Genomic DNA, 19,072 nt, shown 5'->3' with positions numbered 1-19,072 from the left:
GAAAAAGAAAGCTAGAGACATCCTCACGGACTTTAAGAGATTGCCTTTTCGCCACTGAGGACCATGAGACTGGAAAAGCTGGGTAAAATTCAAAATGACCCGAGTGTGAAACAGCTGATTCCTCCTCCTCTGCACAGGCTTGGACGCTGGCATTCCTCAAGACTCCATCCTCGGCCTCTGGTCACTTTCCACGCTTACTTAGGTGGGCTCAGCCACTTCCACAGCTTTAAAAACCACTTATCACACGGGACTTTCCAATCTCTCTGGTCCTGACCTTTCTCTTGAGCTCCATTACCATCTAGAGAAGAGTCTTTTAAACTGTAATGCATCAAGATCAGAGTTAATTATCTTCCTGTCTTCATTAGTCAGGTCTCTTGGTTGCAAGTGTCAGAAACCAAATACTAACTAGCTTAGACAAAAGGGTAATTTATCGGTTCACGTTAACCTAACCGTAGGACAGGCAGGGATTATACGAGCTTCAGGGATGTCTGGAACCAGGAGTGAAAAGCCACCAGAACTGTCTCTCATTTCTGCTTCTCTCCATATGTTAGTTTCTGTTTTTCTCTACTGAAGACCAGCTTTTTCCACGTAGAAGAGAGAGAACCGCCAGCATCTCTAGATTTGCATCTTCACAGATTCACCATCAGAAAGGAAAGGTCCTTCCCTTCGTGCCAATTCAAATGTAGAATGCTCAGCGAAGGCCTCAGACTGGGTCACATGCCCACACTGGCCACTCTCAACAGGGCAGAAGAATAAGATAATATGATTGAACTAGCTTGTCTCTGTTATCCACCCTTAGAACAATCATTACAGCTAAGGAGACGGGGTCATGTTAAAAAAAAAAAAAAAAAAAGGCAGCTCTTGTTAGGCTCACGTGTTCAAGTTTGGGTCGGCAAGAACTGGTAGGTCTGCTGTTCCCAGGAAACAGGCACAGTGCCAGGCAGAGAGAACACTAACGCCCACTGCCCTCCCCAACAATGCTCCGTGTACTGTATTCTTCATCTCCACCAACGCCTCTACCTCCCCAGTCTCACACACTGTGCCTCAACTTCTTTAAAAACTTCGGTCAGTTCCCCAAACAAAATCCAAACTCCTGAGCTTAGAATACAAATCCCTTCCCAACCTGGCCCCAATCTATCTTCTCAGGCTTATCTCCTCAAATCCCATTCCACTCCCACTCTCTGCTTTCCCCACACAGCCATGCACTGCTGCCGTCCTTGCTTGCTGTTCTCAGACACACAGACCCCCAGCTCCGCACATTTGCCCATGCTCATCTCTCTGCCTGGATGGGACTGTCCTTTCCCATTTTCGTCACCCAGTATTTTCCTTCAAGATTTAGGTATAACATTGCCTACCCTTAGGTTAAGCCTACTCTGTTCCTCAGGAACATCTGATGCCTCTGTATTTCCCATGACACATGAATTCCTCTCTGACCAGAACCTATGACATGAAATTGTCGTTTATTTATTTACATATTTGTCTCCTCACTAGGCCAAGAGCTCTTTAGAAGCAAGGACCATACGTTCTCCACCCTTGAAGTCAGTCCTAGCTCAGGGCCTGGTACGTGAATGGCTATGATCTGGCAGATAGTGGATGGTCAATAAATGCTTAATGACTAAAGCAACAAGTAAAAATTTCTGATTTTTAAAATTCATTCGGTAGTTTTAATAACCAAAACCACATATTACCAAAACTAAGGGTTTCCTTTTTTTTTTTCTTTAGGAAATGAGAGTGACTTCAAGGATAATGAGTGGGTTAATTTGATTTTACTATTTCCATGCAAAATACTTTATTCAAATTTGCCAAATACTATTGCCATACCCACCACCCAGTATTGCCATATACTTTTGAAGCTTTTTCCAAACTAGGAGTAGATTTTGTCTTCCCTGGGTTCCGAAGTGTGACTGCACCACTGGCAGGTGAATGAACAATGCTGTGGAGCTGGCTACACAGTGAACAGTTCAAAACCTATTTTTCAGTCATGAGTTCTTTTCCCTAGATTAGCAGATTTCAACAGCAAAGATTCCAAACAGTGGTGAGGTTTCTAATAAGTAAATTGTTACTACTAATGAAGAGCCTTTACTTTTGAGAGCTGTACCTCTGTACACGCATTACAGTTTAGACAAGGGTATCCCCTCTCCCCTCCGCCATCTGCTTCTCACATGGGAGATGAAGGCACGAAGCCCATCTAGCCGCCTCCTGCAGGCCCATCGCATCCTCTCCGCTGTAGGTAGTGATTTCCCACTCAAGAGTTGTGTCAATTACAACGTAACGCTGCATTGCCTCATACATTTGGGGAATCTCTCAAAATCTAGGTCACCTATGAGGCTGTTTCCCACCTGTGGATGTCATCTAACTTGTGTGGCAGCAGGGAGAATACCTGAGAAGTGACACGCTGGATCTCACGCCCCCAGTGGTGTCATTCCTCTGATTAGAATGGACTAGACTCTCAAAGATCATCTGTCAAGAGGGTCAACTTTCTCGAAAACACCTCTAGCTACACGGAAAATACCCTCAATCTCTGCTGCTTTATCCTTTACTTTAGTATATTTTGCTTATTATTTAGTTTTCTGTCTACCCTCCATTTTACGGTCCAAGTCTGATTCTAAGCTGAAAAACTAAACATAAACTGCTTTGCAGAACTGATCTGATTTTCATTTTTGGCAACTTTGAGAGAGTAAAATCTGTGTATCACAGAAAATGAGAGCTAGAAGGGGCCTTCAGACTACCCACTCATTTTACAGATGTGGAACTGAGGCCCAGGAGGAGGAAGCGACTTGCCAAGTTGGTGAAAGAGCCAAGACTGGATTGAGGTTAATCGTAAAACCAACAAATAGAAATGTGGTATTCAAGACACTGAGCTAGGTGCTGCCAGAAGGAAAAAGAAGAGTAAACGATGATCTGGCCCCGAGGACCTGACAGTCAAGGATGGCAGGTTACTTAACTGTAGTCTGTGACAATCTAGATATAGCCACAGCATAGGTGCTGCTGTTGCCATCGGTGACAACGAAAACGTACAAGGATTCTCAACACAAAGTCCACAGACTGGAAGGAATATCCAAAATCATGCTCACTTTATCCACGACCCTGCTGTGTCCCCAACCCACGAGGGCTGTCTGGAGAGAAGGAGATACAGATGTGTCTGGAAGCCAGGGATGGGCGGTAAAGAATCTCAATCACAGATCTACTCTTGTTTATGTTGCTTGGTTTTTCTGAGCCTTAGTTTTTTACTCCTGCATCCCATGTTTCTTACGCTTTGTTTTATTTTGTTTTTTGAGGAAGATTAGCCCTGAGCTAACATCCGTGCCCATCTGCCTCTACTTTACATATGGGACACCTGACACAGCATGGCTTGACAAGTGGTGTGTAGGTCCACACCCAGGATCTGAACCGGCGAACCCTGGGCCGCCAAAGCAGAGCGTGGGAACTGCTGTACCACCGGGCTGGCCCCGCTTATGCTTCTTGAGAGGTGAAGAATCATGTTGAAATCTGACATTAAAGCACTCCAGTATGACTTCTTCCTAACCATCTGGGCCTTTCACCATGGTCTTACAGATATCCTCCTCTTGGAACAAGGTAACTAATGATAGTATCTGTATCCAAGTGTTGAGCAACAAGCATATGTCAGACACTCAGCTAAATGCTTTTCATACACACATGGCCTCAGGTGATTCTCACAACAGTGTTAAGAAACAAGGACTCAGCAGTTCAGAGAAGCTGGGCTGCTTCTCCAAAGGGACGTGGCTAGAAAGTGGCAAGGCTGGGTCTGTATTTTAGGATGGTCCGGTTCAAAGCCCTGTGTTTTTCGTTAAAGCACGTTGCTTTTCAAATACAAAATGCTAAACCCATGACACACATATTATTAAAATGTTGATCTTATAATACACATATTTTTAAAATGAAGTTATCAGTGCTAAGATCAAGCAAATATAGCCACATTGCAACAAAGTTACGTTAAAAGGGAGATCACTGGACTGGAAATCACCACGCCTGGCGTCTATGCCAGCTCTGACATTCAAACACGATCTCAGAGCCCATTCTTGCTGTCCTCCACACTGGCAGGTTATTATCTGACCCCACCCCAGTCTCACAGGAACAGTATGAAATTACACCTTTAAAAAAATTTGTAGTGCACCAAGTTCAACTTCTCAGACTTTGAGAGAAGTATTTCAGAAACGTGTGTTGATATGTCATAGATTCCAATTTTAAGCTAGGTTTATGGGCTATCTGTTCTGACACACGTCTTATAAAGAGCATAGAATAAGCACTTTGCATTCAGAGATGTTAATTTCACAATGTAAGAAACTGAGTATCTTATCTGAGCCAAGGAGGATGACAAAACTTGAGAATAATCTAGAGCATACCCAGGAGACAGCACCACAGGTAGATAAAAAGCTGGAGAAGGGAAGAAAGAACTTAGAGCATGAGAGATTTTTATCTTATTTTATCTTATGTCCAAAGAAGTAAGGTTTGAAGAGTAACTGTCTTTGTGTTTATGCACTCAAAAAGTATCGATAGTCATTTGCTGGATTAAAATATGAGAAAAGGAAAGAAGATAAGATTAAATGATAGTATGTGAAAAGGTTGTTCAGGAAGAACATTCAGACAGACAAGATTCTAAAACACTAGAAGAGGTTTCTATTGGGAAGGGCCGACTTTTCCTAGTAATTATAAAAGCATGGCCAGGTGGATGTGAGCAGGGGCTGTCCTACCTCGTGGCAGAGGAGGAGACTAGATAATTCTGGAGGGTCCTTCTCCCCTGTTCTCTAAGATGCAGCAAGAGGAACTCCCGCCCATCCTGGTGTGCCGGCTCTGAAGGAAGACGCTGCCACCTAGCGTCTGCTGCCTTCACCCCGACATCCATGCGCCTGCACCGATCCAGTTAGGACCCTCCCCGCCCCCTGGCCCCCCAAGGTGGTTTCTGTCCTCTACTCAAAACAGACCTAAACAGCAAAGCCACTCAGAAAACAGAATCAACACTAAACTACTTGTTGAATGAAAATATGCTTTTGAGAAAAAATATGAAAGGAGTCAGTACAGCACTGAGCTGTGAGAATCCAGAGTTCACTTACACAGTCCACGTGCCGACTTTGAGGAGGTGCCGGGGACACCCTGAACACCGGTTCTGTGCGCCTTTGACAGGCAGACGTAGGTCCATGTGGTGGGAGAGATGGGAGAAGACCACAGATCAAGGCAAGGGTTCTAACATTTAGGCTGAATTTCTAAGACTGCCTCTTGGGAGCAGGTGTTTACCATATTGGGAGTGTCCAGATGTAGGCTGGAGCACTTCTTCACGGGAAAGCTGAAGAAGGCATTCAAATCAGCAACATGGTGGACTGAAGCCGACTATCTTTAAATCTCTTCTTCGGCTAGACTCTGAGCTCCGTGAAGGCAGGGTTTTACCACTGAGTCCTAAATGTACTGGAAACAGATACTCGGTTTGCGTTTTGCTGAATGAATGAAAATATTAATTCACAATTTCCCTGGAGGAAGAACACTAGTTATAAATAAACAGTTATTTAACAGGTAGAGAAGGAAAAAAGAGCAGCCCCTGACATTTAGAAATTGCCCTGGGGTCAGCCCAGTGGCATAGTGGTTAAGTTTGCGCACTCTGCTTTGCAGGCGCAGGGTTCGCAGGTTCGGATCCCAGGAGCAGACCTACACACCACTCATCAAGCCATGCTGTGGTGGGGTCCCACATACAAAACGGAGGAAGACTGGCACAGATGTTAGCTCAGGAAGAATCTTCCTCAAGCAAAAAGAGGAAGATTGGCAACAGTTGTTAGCTCGGGGCCAAACTTCCTCGCCAAAAGAAAGAAAGAAAGAAAGAAATTGCCCTGGCATCATGCTAAGTCACATTGTTCTCCTCCTGAACATGAACTCTCTCACAGAACACTAACCTCAGACAAGATGACTTGGAGACTATGATAATATGAGACAAGGCATGGCCACTTCATAATTTTGTCTAAGCACAGACAAAAATAAGGTCACTGTGCCACCCACAGAATACTCAACACCCCATCTCTCAGCCAAATGAGTGACTGCTGCTTCTTTATGAATTATAGCCTATGCTCTGGCAAGTCTTCCCTTCCTACGGATGAGATTTACTGAGATTCCCAATCATAGACTCGCCCTGCTTTCTGACAGCATCCGTCTGAGAGCAAACCCTACTTCCTTACATGCTCCCCTGTATCACCCAACCAAAGCCCAAATCCTGTAACAAGCTCTTTCTAACGCCTCTTACGGGGACACTCCACAGTTCCCCATGGTCTGAGTTCTCCCTCGCTATAACCCACTTGTTTAACCACAGGGCTGCTTCTGGTGGTCTTTGGCTGAGGGGCATTGACCAAGAAAATGCCAAGAAAAAAAAAGTGTATCCCTAATTCCAAGCACAATGTGAGTCCTGCAAGAATTCCAGATCTGCGAGGGCTGTGTGAGTTACGGAACACCCTGAAAGAGGAGGGGTCCATGTATCAACACCCACGAACACTCCCTGACGCGGGCATCCTCCCAAGCACTTCATGGGCGTTATTTCATCACACGAGGTGTGTTATTATTATCTCTATTTACAGATGGGGAAGCTGAAGCACAGAGGTCCAGTGACCTCCTCAAGGTCAGTGAGTGAGTGGAGGAACCAGGACGCACCCTGGTCATCTGACTCCCAAGTGCTCGCTTCCGAGAAACAGGACTTTGATGCTGCAGGGAGGCACGTGAGTCTGTGTCCGGGGCTGGGGGCAGCAAGGCAGGAGCAAAGGCGCAGGGACGAGCACGAACCCCTCTACCTAACAAGCACCTCGATTCTCTTAGTACATTGTACACTAATCCCTGCTCCTCTCTCCTCATACCCCTCAGCGCTGGTCCTGGTTCCCTTAAGGCTGACCCCCAGGGCCGGGTGTAGGGGTTGGGGACAACACATCCTGGTTCTCTAAGTGGCTTTGATTCTGTCATTTTAATTTTAATGATTAAAAAAGTGCTCCAATCTGCCTCCACCCAACATCTCGTTTTTTCTCATCTCCCCAAAGCCTGACATGCCACGGTTGGGGGTGGCCAGGGAGATGTACACTCAATCTTTCACCTCATTACACCTGCTTGCCTTTCAGGTTTCCACATTCCAATGTCGCTTCTTCAGCAGGTCCTCTCTGATCCCCTAGGAGAGGTTACATCTCTTTGTCACAGGCTCTCACGGTGGCCTGAACTTCGCTTTTGTTCAGCTCATCACTCTCGTTACGGTTCAGTGCATGTCCTCTCTGCTAGGCTTTCAGTTCCACGAGGGCAGAGGCCATAGGTGACTCGCTCGCTGCCTGGCACAGCGCAGGAACTCAGAGCTGTGGACGTGCAGTGGAACGGGAACCGAATGGCAGCAGAGATGGAGGGAGAAGCAGGTCAGTTCCTCTCCCTTCCTACTCCAAACTCTCGCTTCTTAAGGCATCACGATCCCTGCTACTGTATTTTCTTAGCCCCAAACTCAAAAATCACCCTCAGGCAGGTCGGAGGTTGCCTAGAGAAGTGCAGCCACACTCTATAAGGTCTTTTCCTTTTAACGCGAGTCTGAGCAGTCCTTCACAGACTTCACTCTCTGAAGAGCGAAGCTTCCCCTCCAGTGTGTTATTCAAGGTCACACTGAGTCAAAGCTAGAAATAAAACTCAGATCAGTGGCTCCCAAGATGGTGCCTGATCTTCTTAAAGGAATAAAGAGGAGGAACTGGGCTAGAACGCTGATTCTCTAAAATGTTAATCACACGTCTCTGATAATACCTGCAGCTTTCACATGTTACCTAGGAGACATTAAAACATGAGGAGCCCTTCAGGAAAAGGTGTTTCTTAAAATGGAAGGGGAAAATACAAGAAGTACAATCTGGACTTACAATTAATATTGCAGAAATGATGTGAATTAAATTCTGGATTGTGACTCTCCTAAGCTGGATCAGCATAAGCTACAGTCAGAACCAGCTTACTGTATGGCCTCTTGGTAGAGGGTACAGCAAAGCTTAAAAGCTGCAGAAACACAAATGTCTGGCATAACCCTATGTTCCAATCTCAGGAGAAGCCACTTAAAAATGGGTAAGACCAATACTAAATTCTTAGATACACAGCCTCACGGTGACAAAGTTCAAACAAAAGCCAAGTTCTTAGTCCACAGCGCTCAACAATAGAAGCCAAGTAATTAGAGCTGAGAAAATGGATTACACGATCTTACAGCAGGAGACTCAGATCAGTTACGGCAAGGAGTTACCGTCTGGGCCTCAGGAATCACCAAGACATCTTTCTACCTGTGATGGATCAAGTACAGGTCAGTAGAGGAAGGGGCGGGGGGAAGAGAGAGATGACACGATCTCCAAACCACCTCCCAGCCTGGAGTCCATGGAAACACAAGTTAACGACCTCTGCGAAAAGTGACGGTCACTGAATGAACGCTGAGTGTCTTCCCCAGGCCTTCAGGGCTCGTCTCTCCTACATGTGTTACTCACACCAAGCAGGCAGCCCCCAAATAACCGTGTACTTCACATTTCTCTGAAACATTCATTCCTTCCATCGGTGTTGCTCCAAGCAGCACTGTAAAATTATTCACAGGAAGGGGGACAGCACACTGCGTTCCACCAAACCTCTTCCTGCATACAGTGCGGAGGGGTAAAAAAACGTGAAGTCACCTTGCTAACGTTTCTAATCAAAACCAATTTTTGACAAGGCTTTTGTTTTTCTTTTCCCTGCTATTTTTTCATTAATTTTTTTTTTCTTGAGGAAGATCAGTCCTGAGCTAACACCCGCTGCCAATCCTCCTCTTTTTGCTGAGGAAGACTGGCCCTGAGCTAACATCCATGCCCATCTTCCTCTCCTTTATACATGGGAGCCTACCACAGCATGGTTTGTCAAGCGGTGCCATGTCTGCACCCGGGATCCAAACTGGCGAACCCTGGGCCACTGAAGTGGAACGTGCGCACTTAACCGCTGTGCCACTGGGCCGGCCCAATTTTTCATTAATTTTTATTTCTTCTCTTTACAAGTATAGAATGTGTAATTTCATCTAGAAATGGACCATCTCTTTGTTTTAGGCCAAATAAATGTTTACTTAAAAATAAACAAAACATCCTTCCCAAAGGAGTGTGGACCACCTGGGACTAACGCACAACGAGGACGGCTATATGACTGTTTCTGGAGTTATTCCTGGCAACCTGGGAGGTGATCTCAAATACCTGAAGGGCCAAGGAACAAAATTTGTAAAGATGTTACATTTCTACATCATCAGACAAAGTTCAGTTGAATTTTCATCACAATAAGCCTTGATAATAGTCCAACATTTAGACAGCCTGGGACATGATTTTCCTAAATGGAATACTTGATTTGTTTCCACAGGTAAGCCTTGATCATTCTGTTCCTGACTTCTCTCAGCTCTAAAATTAAGATACTTTTTGATACCCTCCTCTTTTGCCAACAGAAGCTGAAAGATTAAATGAAATGTCTAACTTGCTTCAAAAGGAATTACTGCAGACCTACCAGGAGTGACTGAAGGTTGGACGGATGGCAGGAAGCACGCTCCTGGGGGAGTGCAGACACACCCTCCAGAACTGCTCCTCCGAGCCAGGGAGCACATGGAGAGTGAGCAACGCTGTGGGCGCCAGGCCTTCCTCTCCTTTGGGATTTTCAAGAGCACAGAGTAAATGATTTTCCCACAGGTTATTTGATTAGCTGTGCTCAGAGTGATTCAAACTGAGAACGAGAGACGTCCCCCATCTGCATGTGGGTTACACAAGAGTTACAGGAACAAATTCCTTGATATTCCATTATGTTTGAGCCGAAAACTTAGGTTTAAATAATACAAGGTGGAGACGAGACACAGAAATCACAGAAACAAATGCACGGCACACACAGAGAACGAAGACCCGCCAGGGAAAGCCTGAGTCACCACAGGTAAAAAAGAATATATTCATATACCAAAAATGGCTCCAAATTCTTTATCAGCATCACTGTAACAGTCTAAACATGAAAGTTGCACTAATACAAAATCTTTCTGTTCACAACGGCAAGATTTATGCAACTGTTATTTATAAACATTTTTTTTTTTTAATCATGAGGCTGACATCACCAAAGTAAAAAAGAAAGTCACTATCAGCTGGAATTTATTCACTGCAGAATTTTTAAAATCACTTATTCATTAATCTAGAATGGGTTCTCTTCACTTTCCCCAACCATACTATGTGACGACAAGAGGAAAAGATGGCAAATGGTTGTGTCTAGTCTTATTATATACTGATTATATATATGATTCTCAGTTTAATCTACTGATCAAAACAAAGACATAGAATTTTAATATCAACTCTACCACATTTAAAAAATTCATCAAAATCAGCTCTTTCTTATAAAAGGGGAGTTGGCAGCATATTCTCAGACAAGAATAATAGTACCGCTCTTTCTCACAATGTCTACTGCAGTGCACTCTGCTCACTACGCATGAGCCAGCTGGTTAGGTTCAGCATTCCCACAGACTGCCCAGCAAGTCTCACGTCTGGGCTGCTAGTCACCTTGAGATAAGATCTGCACATGTCTAAAAGAAAAATAAGCCCCAGAGGCTACAACAGTTATTCCACTCAAGAGATGGGAGAGGCAATCATTTTAAACTGGAAAAAAAGATAGCCATGTTGAAGTGGGAACTATTTTTCGGTATGTAAATAATTATTAAATAGAACAAAAGATTTTCAAAATCTGAATTCCTAGTGTCTCTAACATGTTTTTTGTGAACGCATCAAGAACAATGGTGTGCCTCTCTCATAAGGCAGCCTAGTGAGTTTTCCTCCAATTATTTCCATGATGATCTCTGCATGTTTCTAAAACGTTTTCTTTCTAAACATTCACAGCACTTCATCTAAACCAGCTGTTAGTCTGCACATCTGAGTCAGGAAATCTTTGTTGTCACTTGGTTTCAAAGTGTTGTACAAGCAATTTCCTGTTTACCACTTACTTTGGACTGCACTAGGTGTATTCTGAGCTAGGACAAAAATGTGGGGATATATGACAGTTGAAGAATTACCATATCTCATCTTGCTCTATACTCCTTACTTTTGCTATTTCTAGATGCCTTCCCAATTCAAATGACTGAACCGAACAACACAGGCACGCACATTTACTGGATTTTTCTTGAGAAGTTAAATTATGTTCACTACCTCTCAGCCAGAACTGGGTGAGGATAACGGAAAGAGAATTCAATATTAGACTGAGATAGAAAAAGGTTTTCTGGGAAAGCCTTGATATAAGTGTTCTTTTTCTCAGGCAGAATCAAGGAAAATTGAAGTTGGAAAAACTCTCAACAATCATATGGCCACTTTCCCCATCTGATACCAGAACTCTTGTAAAATCTCCACCAAGGTGTTGTCCAGCCTCTGCTAGAAGAGCTGTAGGGGCAGGAAGCTGCTCCAACATTACTTACTCCCCCTTAGAACAGAACCGCAAAACAGGTGGGGCAGGCAAATTAACTTCCACTAACCATAGTTATGAATTGTATCTAACTTTTCAAGAGAGTTAGCTGATTGTCAGTTGCTATGTAAAGGAATAAACCAGATTTGTTCCTAGCATTTCTTGCTTTCTGCAATGATTCAAAATGGGAAGATATGACTTAGAAATGTGAATTTTATAAATCATTGTTGAAGAGCTGTGTGTGGGAGCCCATAAAAATATCTTAGAAGTAATTATTATAGGGACCCCAAAACAAAGGGAAAACTAATGTTTTGAATAATAAATAAAAGTTTCATTTCGAAGATGCAATAAACACCTCGTGCAGCAAGTCTTGGTACAAGAATTCAAGAGCTCTGGTGGATGCACTGTAGGCTAATTGCAGTCTGCGGCCTTCGTCAATCAGCTGTCAGAGGCAGAAGAGAATGCCGGGAGCAGGTCTGAGACTGCAGCCTACTGCCCTAAGGCAATCAGAACAGGGCATCTACCCTGACTGTCTCCTTCTGGCTGTCTGGCAGCACTGCAAATAACTGTCTTGTTTCTGATTTCTCTCAAGGTACTCAGTCTGCTTCGAGGTTGTAAATCCCTCTTCAGAAGACCAACAAAGCAGTATACCGATTGGTGGACAATAACATCAGAATTCAATGTATAAAGGATCAGTGCCTCTGAAGGGACAGATTTATGTCTATATTTTATTTTTTGAACATTTATATGAATGTCTATTTGAACTGAAAACATTTATCCTGATAATACACACGTAAACTTTAGACTCTGAATGACCATGTTGAGACGCAGCTGATTCAATTTTGAGTGGCATCTGTCACCCCTATCTGTTAAAATGACAATGGTGTCAGTCTTTAACAAACAAGACTAAGAGCAATAGACAGAAACAAAACAACAGAAAACCAACCTTAAAGTTAGTATGTCTTTTTATATGGAGGCCACTTTTTTTCATATCTGTTTCAAAAGTATCAGACAATTAACATTAAGTGGCTAGATGACAAGAGAGCAAATCTTCCTGCAAAAAAGAAGAAAACTTCCTTGATCACGGATATTTGGAAGTGAAATCAATGAAAGTCTATTAAGTACTCAGGATAGATCTGGTTGGCATCAAACACCACAAAGATCTGTGGGTTCCAGGTGTCGTCCACACAGCTGTCATACAAATTCACATAGCTCCCATCTTTGGAAGGAGGTCTCATGTATTTGGAGTCTCCGTTTATGTAATCTCCAATTAGCACTCGAGCAAGAAACATAGATTTATATGTTCTATATAGATGCCGCTGCTGCAAGCTCACACCATGGATCTGGAATGTGTTTCCATGCCTTATGTCATCTTTGCAGAAGCGACTGGAGTAAGCAGCATCTCTAGCAAAATAGGTTCCTTAAACAAAAGGACCAAGAAAAGCCAAGATTATTCTGAATACATGAAACCCAAGCAAAAACACTCTAATTGTTAGGGGAACAGACACATGGAATTGTATAACAAAAATAGATGTGGAATTTCCTCATCTGCAGATCTTTCAGAAAAGAACAGAATCCACCTGTAATGGACAGCTGTGATGCGGGCTGCCACAGGGATAGATTTGCTAGTATAGACTAGTGCCCACCACCACCACCAGCCCCACCCCCACCAAAATGTAGCTCCCAGAACCCTGTTTTCAAAAGAAATCTTACAAAGAAATCCACTATTTAAGACAGATTCAAATTGTTTCTGTGATTAAAAGTGTGTCAGGACCCAAGCTGTAACTGCTTGGGACTCCCTCCCCTTTCTACCTCCTTCCACCACTTTTCTCACCCCGCTACCCTTGTCCAGCATTCACTGAAGCCCTGGAGAGCACAGTGAAAACTATGGGTCTACAGAGATTATTTCAAACCTCAAGAAACCACATTTCATGATACAGGGAACCATTCAATAATATTTCTGGAAATAACAGAACCCTACATCCAGGAAAAGATTTCTGAAGAGAATCAAATGCTCTTCATACCTGAGCCTTCGAAAAGAACAATTTGACTGGTTCATTGTCTAAATATGAAAACTCAGTAAAGCACCTGACTCTTCTCAAATGGTAGGCCCAGGAGATTGACAGCATTATGGGCATACTTACTCTAAAAAATTTTGGAAATGAATTGCAAAATCTCATACAGTATTACCCAATACTGATGAGATCTATGTAATATTTTTCTGATCCTCTTACAGTAATGGGATGCCCTTTTCAGTAGTTATTTTAAAAATTAATTTACTTTTTAAAAATGAAGCACACCCTGATCCTAATTGGTAGTCAGTTCTCTTGGTGAAGGTAAGGTACAAAGTAAGGACCAGAAAAATAGATGTCCATCCCTTACCTTTTCCCCTCATCTCTCTCCTTAATTTGCTTGAGGAGTGGGCATAAATTGGAGAACTGGGACGTTCACAACATTACAAAAAGGGTGAGGATTTCCCCCATTAATCCTTATCGCTCATTAAGATTCTTACCTATCATTTTTGAAAAAAACAAAAGAAACGAAAAATACTAGTACCTGGACCTGTGCACAATGTAATTAATTTATTTTATAGTTCTCTCTATATGTGACATAAAACAGTTTAGTTTTATCCACGAAAAGGACTTATACATGGAAACTAAATGTAATGCAAAAATCAGCTAATATGGACATGCTACCCCATCTAAATGACAGACTCGGGCAGCTATTTAATCCAGTTGGAATGTAAAAGTCTGACTTCCACTCTGTACATGCAGGAAGTGGCTTTTGTGTGGCTCAGAAATTCTGAGTGTGCCAGGAACCTAAAAGTACAGTAACTTTGAACTTAATGACTATCAAACCCTGAATTACAACATAATCAATATCTCCAAAAAGAGGGGATTCTCTTCTAAGACTGAAATCGGACCTGAAATTCTGATAATTACCTTTTCCAAAGAGAGCACCATGTATACCATTCATTCTCCAATCAAAGTTATGAATGCAAATTGCTTCCACAAATTCACTGCTGGTACCATGAAATAGCATTTGCTCATTAATCTGAGGCACACCTCTTTTTTTCTTGAGTTGAGCCTTTTTCCTAAAAACACAATACACATAGGCACAAAATACACACAGAAATATTAGTGGCTTCTATTAATTTTTCAAGGAGCAAAGTTCAATAGAAAGGGTGAGAGAGAAAACATTTCTTTAACATCATAAGTGGACACAGTAGCTCTGCAAAAGAAATAATCTTGAATGCTCTTGGACACATAAATCATCTCATCAAAAACTACTAGTTAAAACTGAAACTTAAGGTTGAAAATTATACCAAAAACTACAGCTATCTCAGACGATGCCCCATCATGGGAAAGGTGATTGATTGTCTAAACCAGCCAAGTTTTATAGATACCTAAAAACGACACTGCAAACAATTAAATAATATAAAGTTCACAGTCTTTAAATTCCTTGAGCAGGACCATGTCTTAATCTTTTTATCTCCAGAGACCAGAAAATGCTGGTTGAATTGAACTGAATTTTGAATCTTAGGGCCGAAGAGACATTAAGCCATCTAGGTCAACTCCCTTCCCAGTGAACAATGTCTTCTAACACATAAAAAGATGTTCAATGTAGGACTGATTGTAACAGTAAAAAAAAAACAAATAGCCTAAAATTCGTTCATAAAAAATGAATAATTATATATTTATATGTGAAAGTTAAAAGTAATGAACTAGATTTCTATATATTAACAGATACTCTTGAAAAATAATGTTGAATGTAAAAAGAATGTTGCAAAAAGAGACACATAACTTAAAATAATACTGTATATTCTATAGGTATATATACAAAGGTAGTAAAAAATATAAAAATATGGACAGGAAGGCATCACACCAACCTCAAGAGGAAAGAAGGAGAACAGAATAAGGATGGGGTAAACACTTCACCTGTATCTCTATCTTAAAAAAAAAAACCCAGATACAAAGATGAAGAACACCTGACAAATATTAAAATGTTAAATCTGATTGGTAGGTATATGGATATCTATAAACTATTTGCTGCATTTTCATTTTTTAGATATTTCATTAGAAACATGTTTTAAAAATTAAAAGCATCCCCTGCCCCCTTCCATCTCGAATAGCTAGCTATTTAAGGCCTGCTTTAATTCGTTCCAGCGTCAAGTGCTCACCGCTTTGCAAGACACTGCAGTCTATTAGGGATCACCTGTAATTGTTAGAAAGTATATCCACCCCAACACTGAACCCAAATCTGCCTTCCTGTTACTTTTACTGATTGGTCTTAGCTGTTCTCTTCTGAACACACAATTCAAATACTCTTCTGCAAAACAACTCTGCAAATATCCAAAAATAGCTATGAACACTGACCTGGGCTTTCCTCTCTAGGTAAATAGATATCATTCCCTCAACTATTCCTCACGCAGCATAGTTTCCAGGCCTTTCTCCATTCTGGACAGCCTTTAGTTGACAAGAATCCCTGGATGCCCCCTACTTTATAAATGTTGGTAAGAAACAGAGACAGAGTCCAGGTGCCATCAGCAGTGACCGCAGCAGCACACCGCTGACCTCACTCTGCAGCAGGGCTCACACTGGCGACTGACACAGGTGTGTCATCAACGAAAACTCCTAGGACCCTCTCAACCAGACTTCTCTTGGCTTGTTTTATTTGTACAACTGATTTATAAACCTAACGCAGTAGCTTTATTTCAATTAAGTTTATCTTGATTCAGTAATTTGAAAAGTACAGAATTTATAAACAACATGCAGTGTAGTAACTGTGTGGGGAAACTGGATATCTGCACTTAAATGATGAGAGAAACGGAAATGTATGTGGCCTTTCTCAAGAGTCATTTGGCAATATGTACCAAAATTTAAATGTATATGCTTTAATCTATCGGTGAGAGTATTTTCAGACCATTAAGCACGACATTACAAGAATGCATGCTTTCTTTAGCGTTAAACAGCGTTAAGCAGATACACACTTCAGAAAAAGCCAGCATGTTTTCACCAAGAACAAATTATGCCAACTTCCCTTTTTAGACCTTTACGTACTTTTTTCTACAACGCACATTTGCTGCTTTTCTAACTAACAAAAAAAGTCTTTTTTAAGAAAAGATAATCATATTTGTTTTGACTCACTGTTTCAATCTTCCAAGGTCTTTCAAACTCTCCATCTCTTACAATGGAGACAAGATCGAGAAGTGTGTGCCAGATGATAGTATAGAGAGAAAAACTAATACCTATTTAAAAGTCTTCATGCAAAGAGCAACGTGAATGGCAGGCATGCTTTCTTCTTGAGCCCTTCAACATTTTTATCAGGGATTTGGATGAAAATGTAGAAGACGGCTTATCACACTTGCAAAAGATTGAAAACTAGAAGCGGTAACTTATTGTGTGACTGAACCAGGAGTCAAAAAGACCTCGGAAGATTCAAACAGTGAGTAAAAACAAATATCATTACACTGTTTTATCCCAAGTGCCTACAATAGTGCCTGTCACAAAGCAGGTGCTCAAACATTAGCTGGAAGGAGGGAGGAAGTAAGAAAGGCCTGGACAGCATGCAAACTGATGCCTGACAGACTCACGTGGGCCTCGTGGCCTGTAGAGTGAGTCACAGGTCACATGACAATGAGATTGACTAGGTTATTCTAGTTCTTCAGGGAGACGTCAAAATGACAGGCTGCTCTTACGACAAGACTCAGTATTTTCTACTGTCACAGCAGGTGGCAGGTTCATGTACCATCAGACATTCCTGTAGGTCGACACTCCATAAAATCATAAAGGGCATCGACAGAATAAAACTGTTTCCTGTGAAATTCTTGGTATAAAACATTTTGGGAATTCACTGGTACATTTTTACCAGTAGGATTTAACTGAGGACTCAAATTACGAGGGAGACAAATATGAACTCCACTTCAGAGGCCTCATTATGAATAAGGTATTAAGTTTTCATCTGACCATTTTAGAAAAACTTACTTTATTTGCTGAGAGAATAAAACCAAAGGGGAGAGAGGCTTCCATCCTCTTCGACCTAAGAGTCCCCCACAGAGGGCTGAATAAAGCTTCCAAACTCAGGGAGACGCAGCTGGTCAGAAATACAGTTGGCTTGGTCCAAAAACTCAAGACTATAAAGAATACAAGCTGAAAACCTCTTATTTTATAATATAAACTACTATGAGAACAAAACCTGGAATTTACTCAGTCCATACAACTGCCTGAGCAGAAGCAGGAAAGAATTCCACGGACCATTTCCAAACAAGAGTCAGCCTTGTTTTCAAGCATATGAGAATGAAATGAGTTAAGGTCGGGGATTTGCTTTAAAATCCTGCAGCGACAACAACAATAGCAAAAAAGGTGACAGATTACGTGCGATAAATCCTGATAAATGTTAAATCAGGATGGACGATACGCAGGGGATAATTATATTAAACTCTATTATTTGAAATTTTTCTGAATAAATATTAAGTTTGCTCATATTAAAAAATATTAAAAATCAAATCTCATACACAAATTTAATACAAATATTTCTGAAAACCACTTAATTTAAATAACATTATAATAAAATACAGCATAACAGATTAATTTGGACAATATCTTTAAGTTTTCTGTAATGGGCTTGATTTTTAGGTTAAGTGCACACTGAACAAGCCAATGAGTCATTTCTAACCTAAATTGAGTAACTAATTGAGATTTTAAATCTACAACATAAACTTTGGGCCAAGTAGGAAATGTGAAGGCAGTTTTTACAATGTCCTTCAAAACTAAACAAGTAAATGAATACACGCAAGATAGTGTAATTGTTAAAAAAAAAAACCTCAATACTGTTTGAGAGACTTCTAATTCAACAAAAAAGTCTGAGCCAAGAAAGTCATATCAACAAAACTAAGCAGCTTCCCAGATTCCTTTACAATGCTGATGTCAGCCAAGATGCACAAGTCCTAAGCCTTGACAGGAGAGCGAGCTTCTAGGGGTGCTGAAGAGACTGACATGTAGCATCGCTCTACAACCTTCTAAGCAATGCCTGGCATTTTCATACCCAGCAGCTCTCTTTGACTCCCTGAGAATGCTGAAGACGACGGCTGAGATCAGGTCCAAATAGGCAAGAGGAAAACACAGTGAGTCTACACAGTTCCCGTGGCACCACTGAAAACTAATACAATTACACATTTGTGCTTCACTATCTCTAAAACTATAGAAGTCTTAGAGGCCAAGGACAGGGTTCAGATCAGAAACTGTCTCACCTGCAAAAGAACTCCCACAAGTCTAGGTTTTGAATTCTCTGAATTCTTTTAATTCTGTTGCGATCCATTGTTTTCCCAAAGAGACTAGCAACTTCATTATATTCATGTGTTTGATTGTGCAAAGGAATAAGCTGGAAAAAGAAGTTTGCACAGTTTTATTGGGGTCCTTTCCAATCTCTTTCACGTTACAGTCAGTTCTGCTCTTACCTGATAGGGTACTTCAGTATTCACATTCTCCCAGTGTGGCGGCATGGGGATAGCCTCGTTTTCACAGATATAACTAAATAGCAAAAGACAGAACAAAATATTAGAAGCGGATTATAATCATTGTCAACAATCCAGCCTTTTCTCCAAAGCTAAATTTTCATGTTTGAGGTATTGTGACAAATGAAATGAAGTGTGGCCCTTGGTTTCTTT

The 19,072-nt window shown here is 41.6% G+C and overlaps 1 protein-coding gene across 6 annotated transcripts in view; it reads right to left on the bottom strand.

Annotated features, from left to right (window-relative positions):
* Positions 1 to 12,353: 12,353 nt before the first annotated feature.
* PARP11 (poly(ADP-ribose) polymerase family member 11) overlaps positions 12,354 to 19,072 on the bottom strand; it is a 37,162-nt gene continuing 30,443 nt past the window's right edge. For all 6 annotated transcript variants that reach the window (XM_046678000.1, XM_046678008.1, XM_046677996.1 and 3 more), the window contains 4 exons: positions 18,863 to 18,935; positions 18,656 to 18,786; positions 14,349 to 14,500; positions 12,354 to 12,826 (listed from right to left, as the gene is read on the bottom strand). In XM_046678000.1, coding sequence (XP_046533956.1) covers positions 12,510 to 12,826; positions 14,349 to 14,500; positions 18,656 to 18,786; positions 18,863 to 18,935 — 673 coding nt within the window. In that variant the 3' untranslated portion in view covers positions 12,354 to 12,509. The remainder of the gene's footprint in view (positions 12,827 to 14,348; positions 14,501 to 18,655; positions 18,787 to 18,862; positions 18,936 to 19,072) is intronic.

This window comes from Equus quagga, chromosome 1 (genome assembly GCF_021613505.1).
Source record: "Equus quagga isolate Etosha38 chromosome 1, UCLA_HA_Equagga_1.0, whole genome shotgun sequence".
NCBI lineage: Eukaryota > Metazoa > Chordata > Mammalia > Perissodactyla > Equidae > Equus > Equus quagga.
This window is presented reverse-complemented; position numbering and strand designations above follow the sequence as displayed.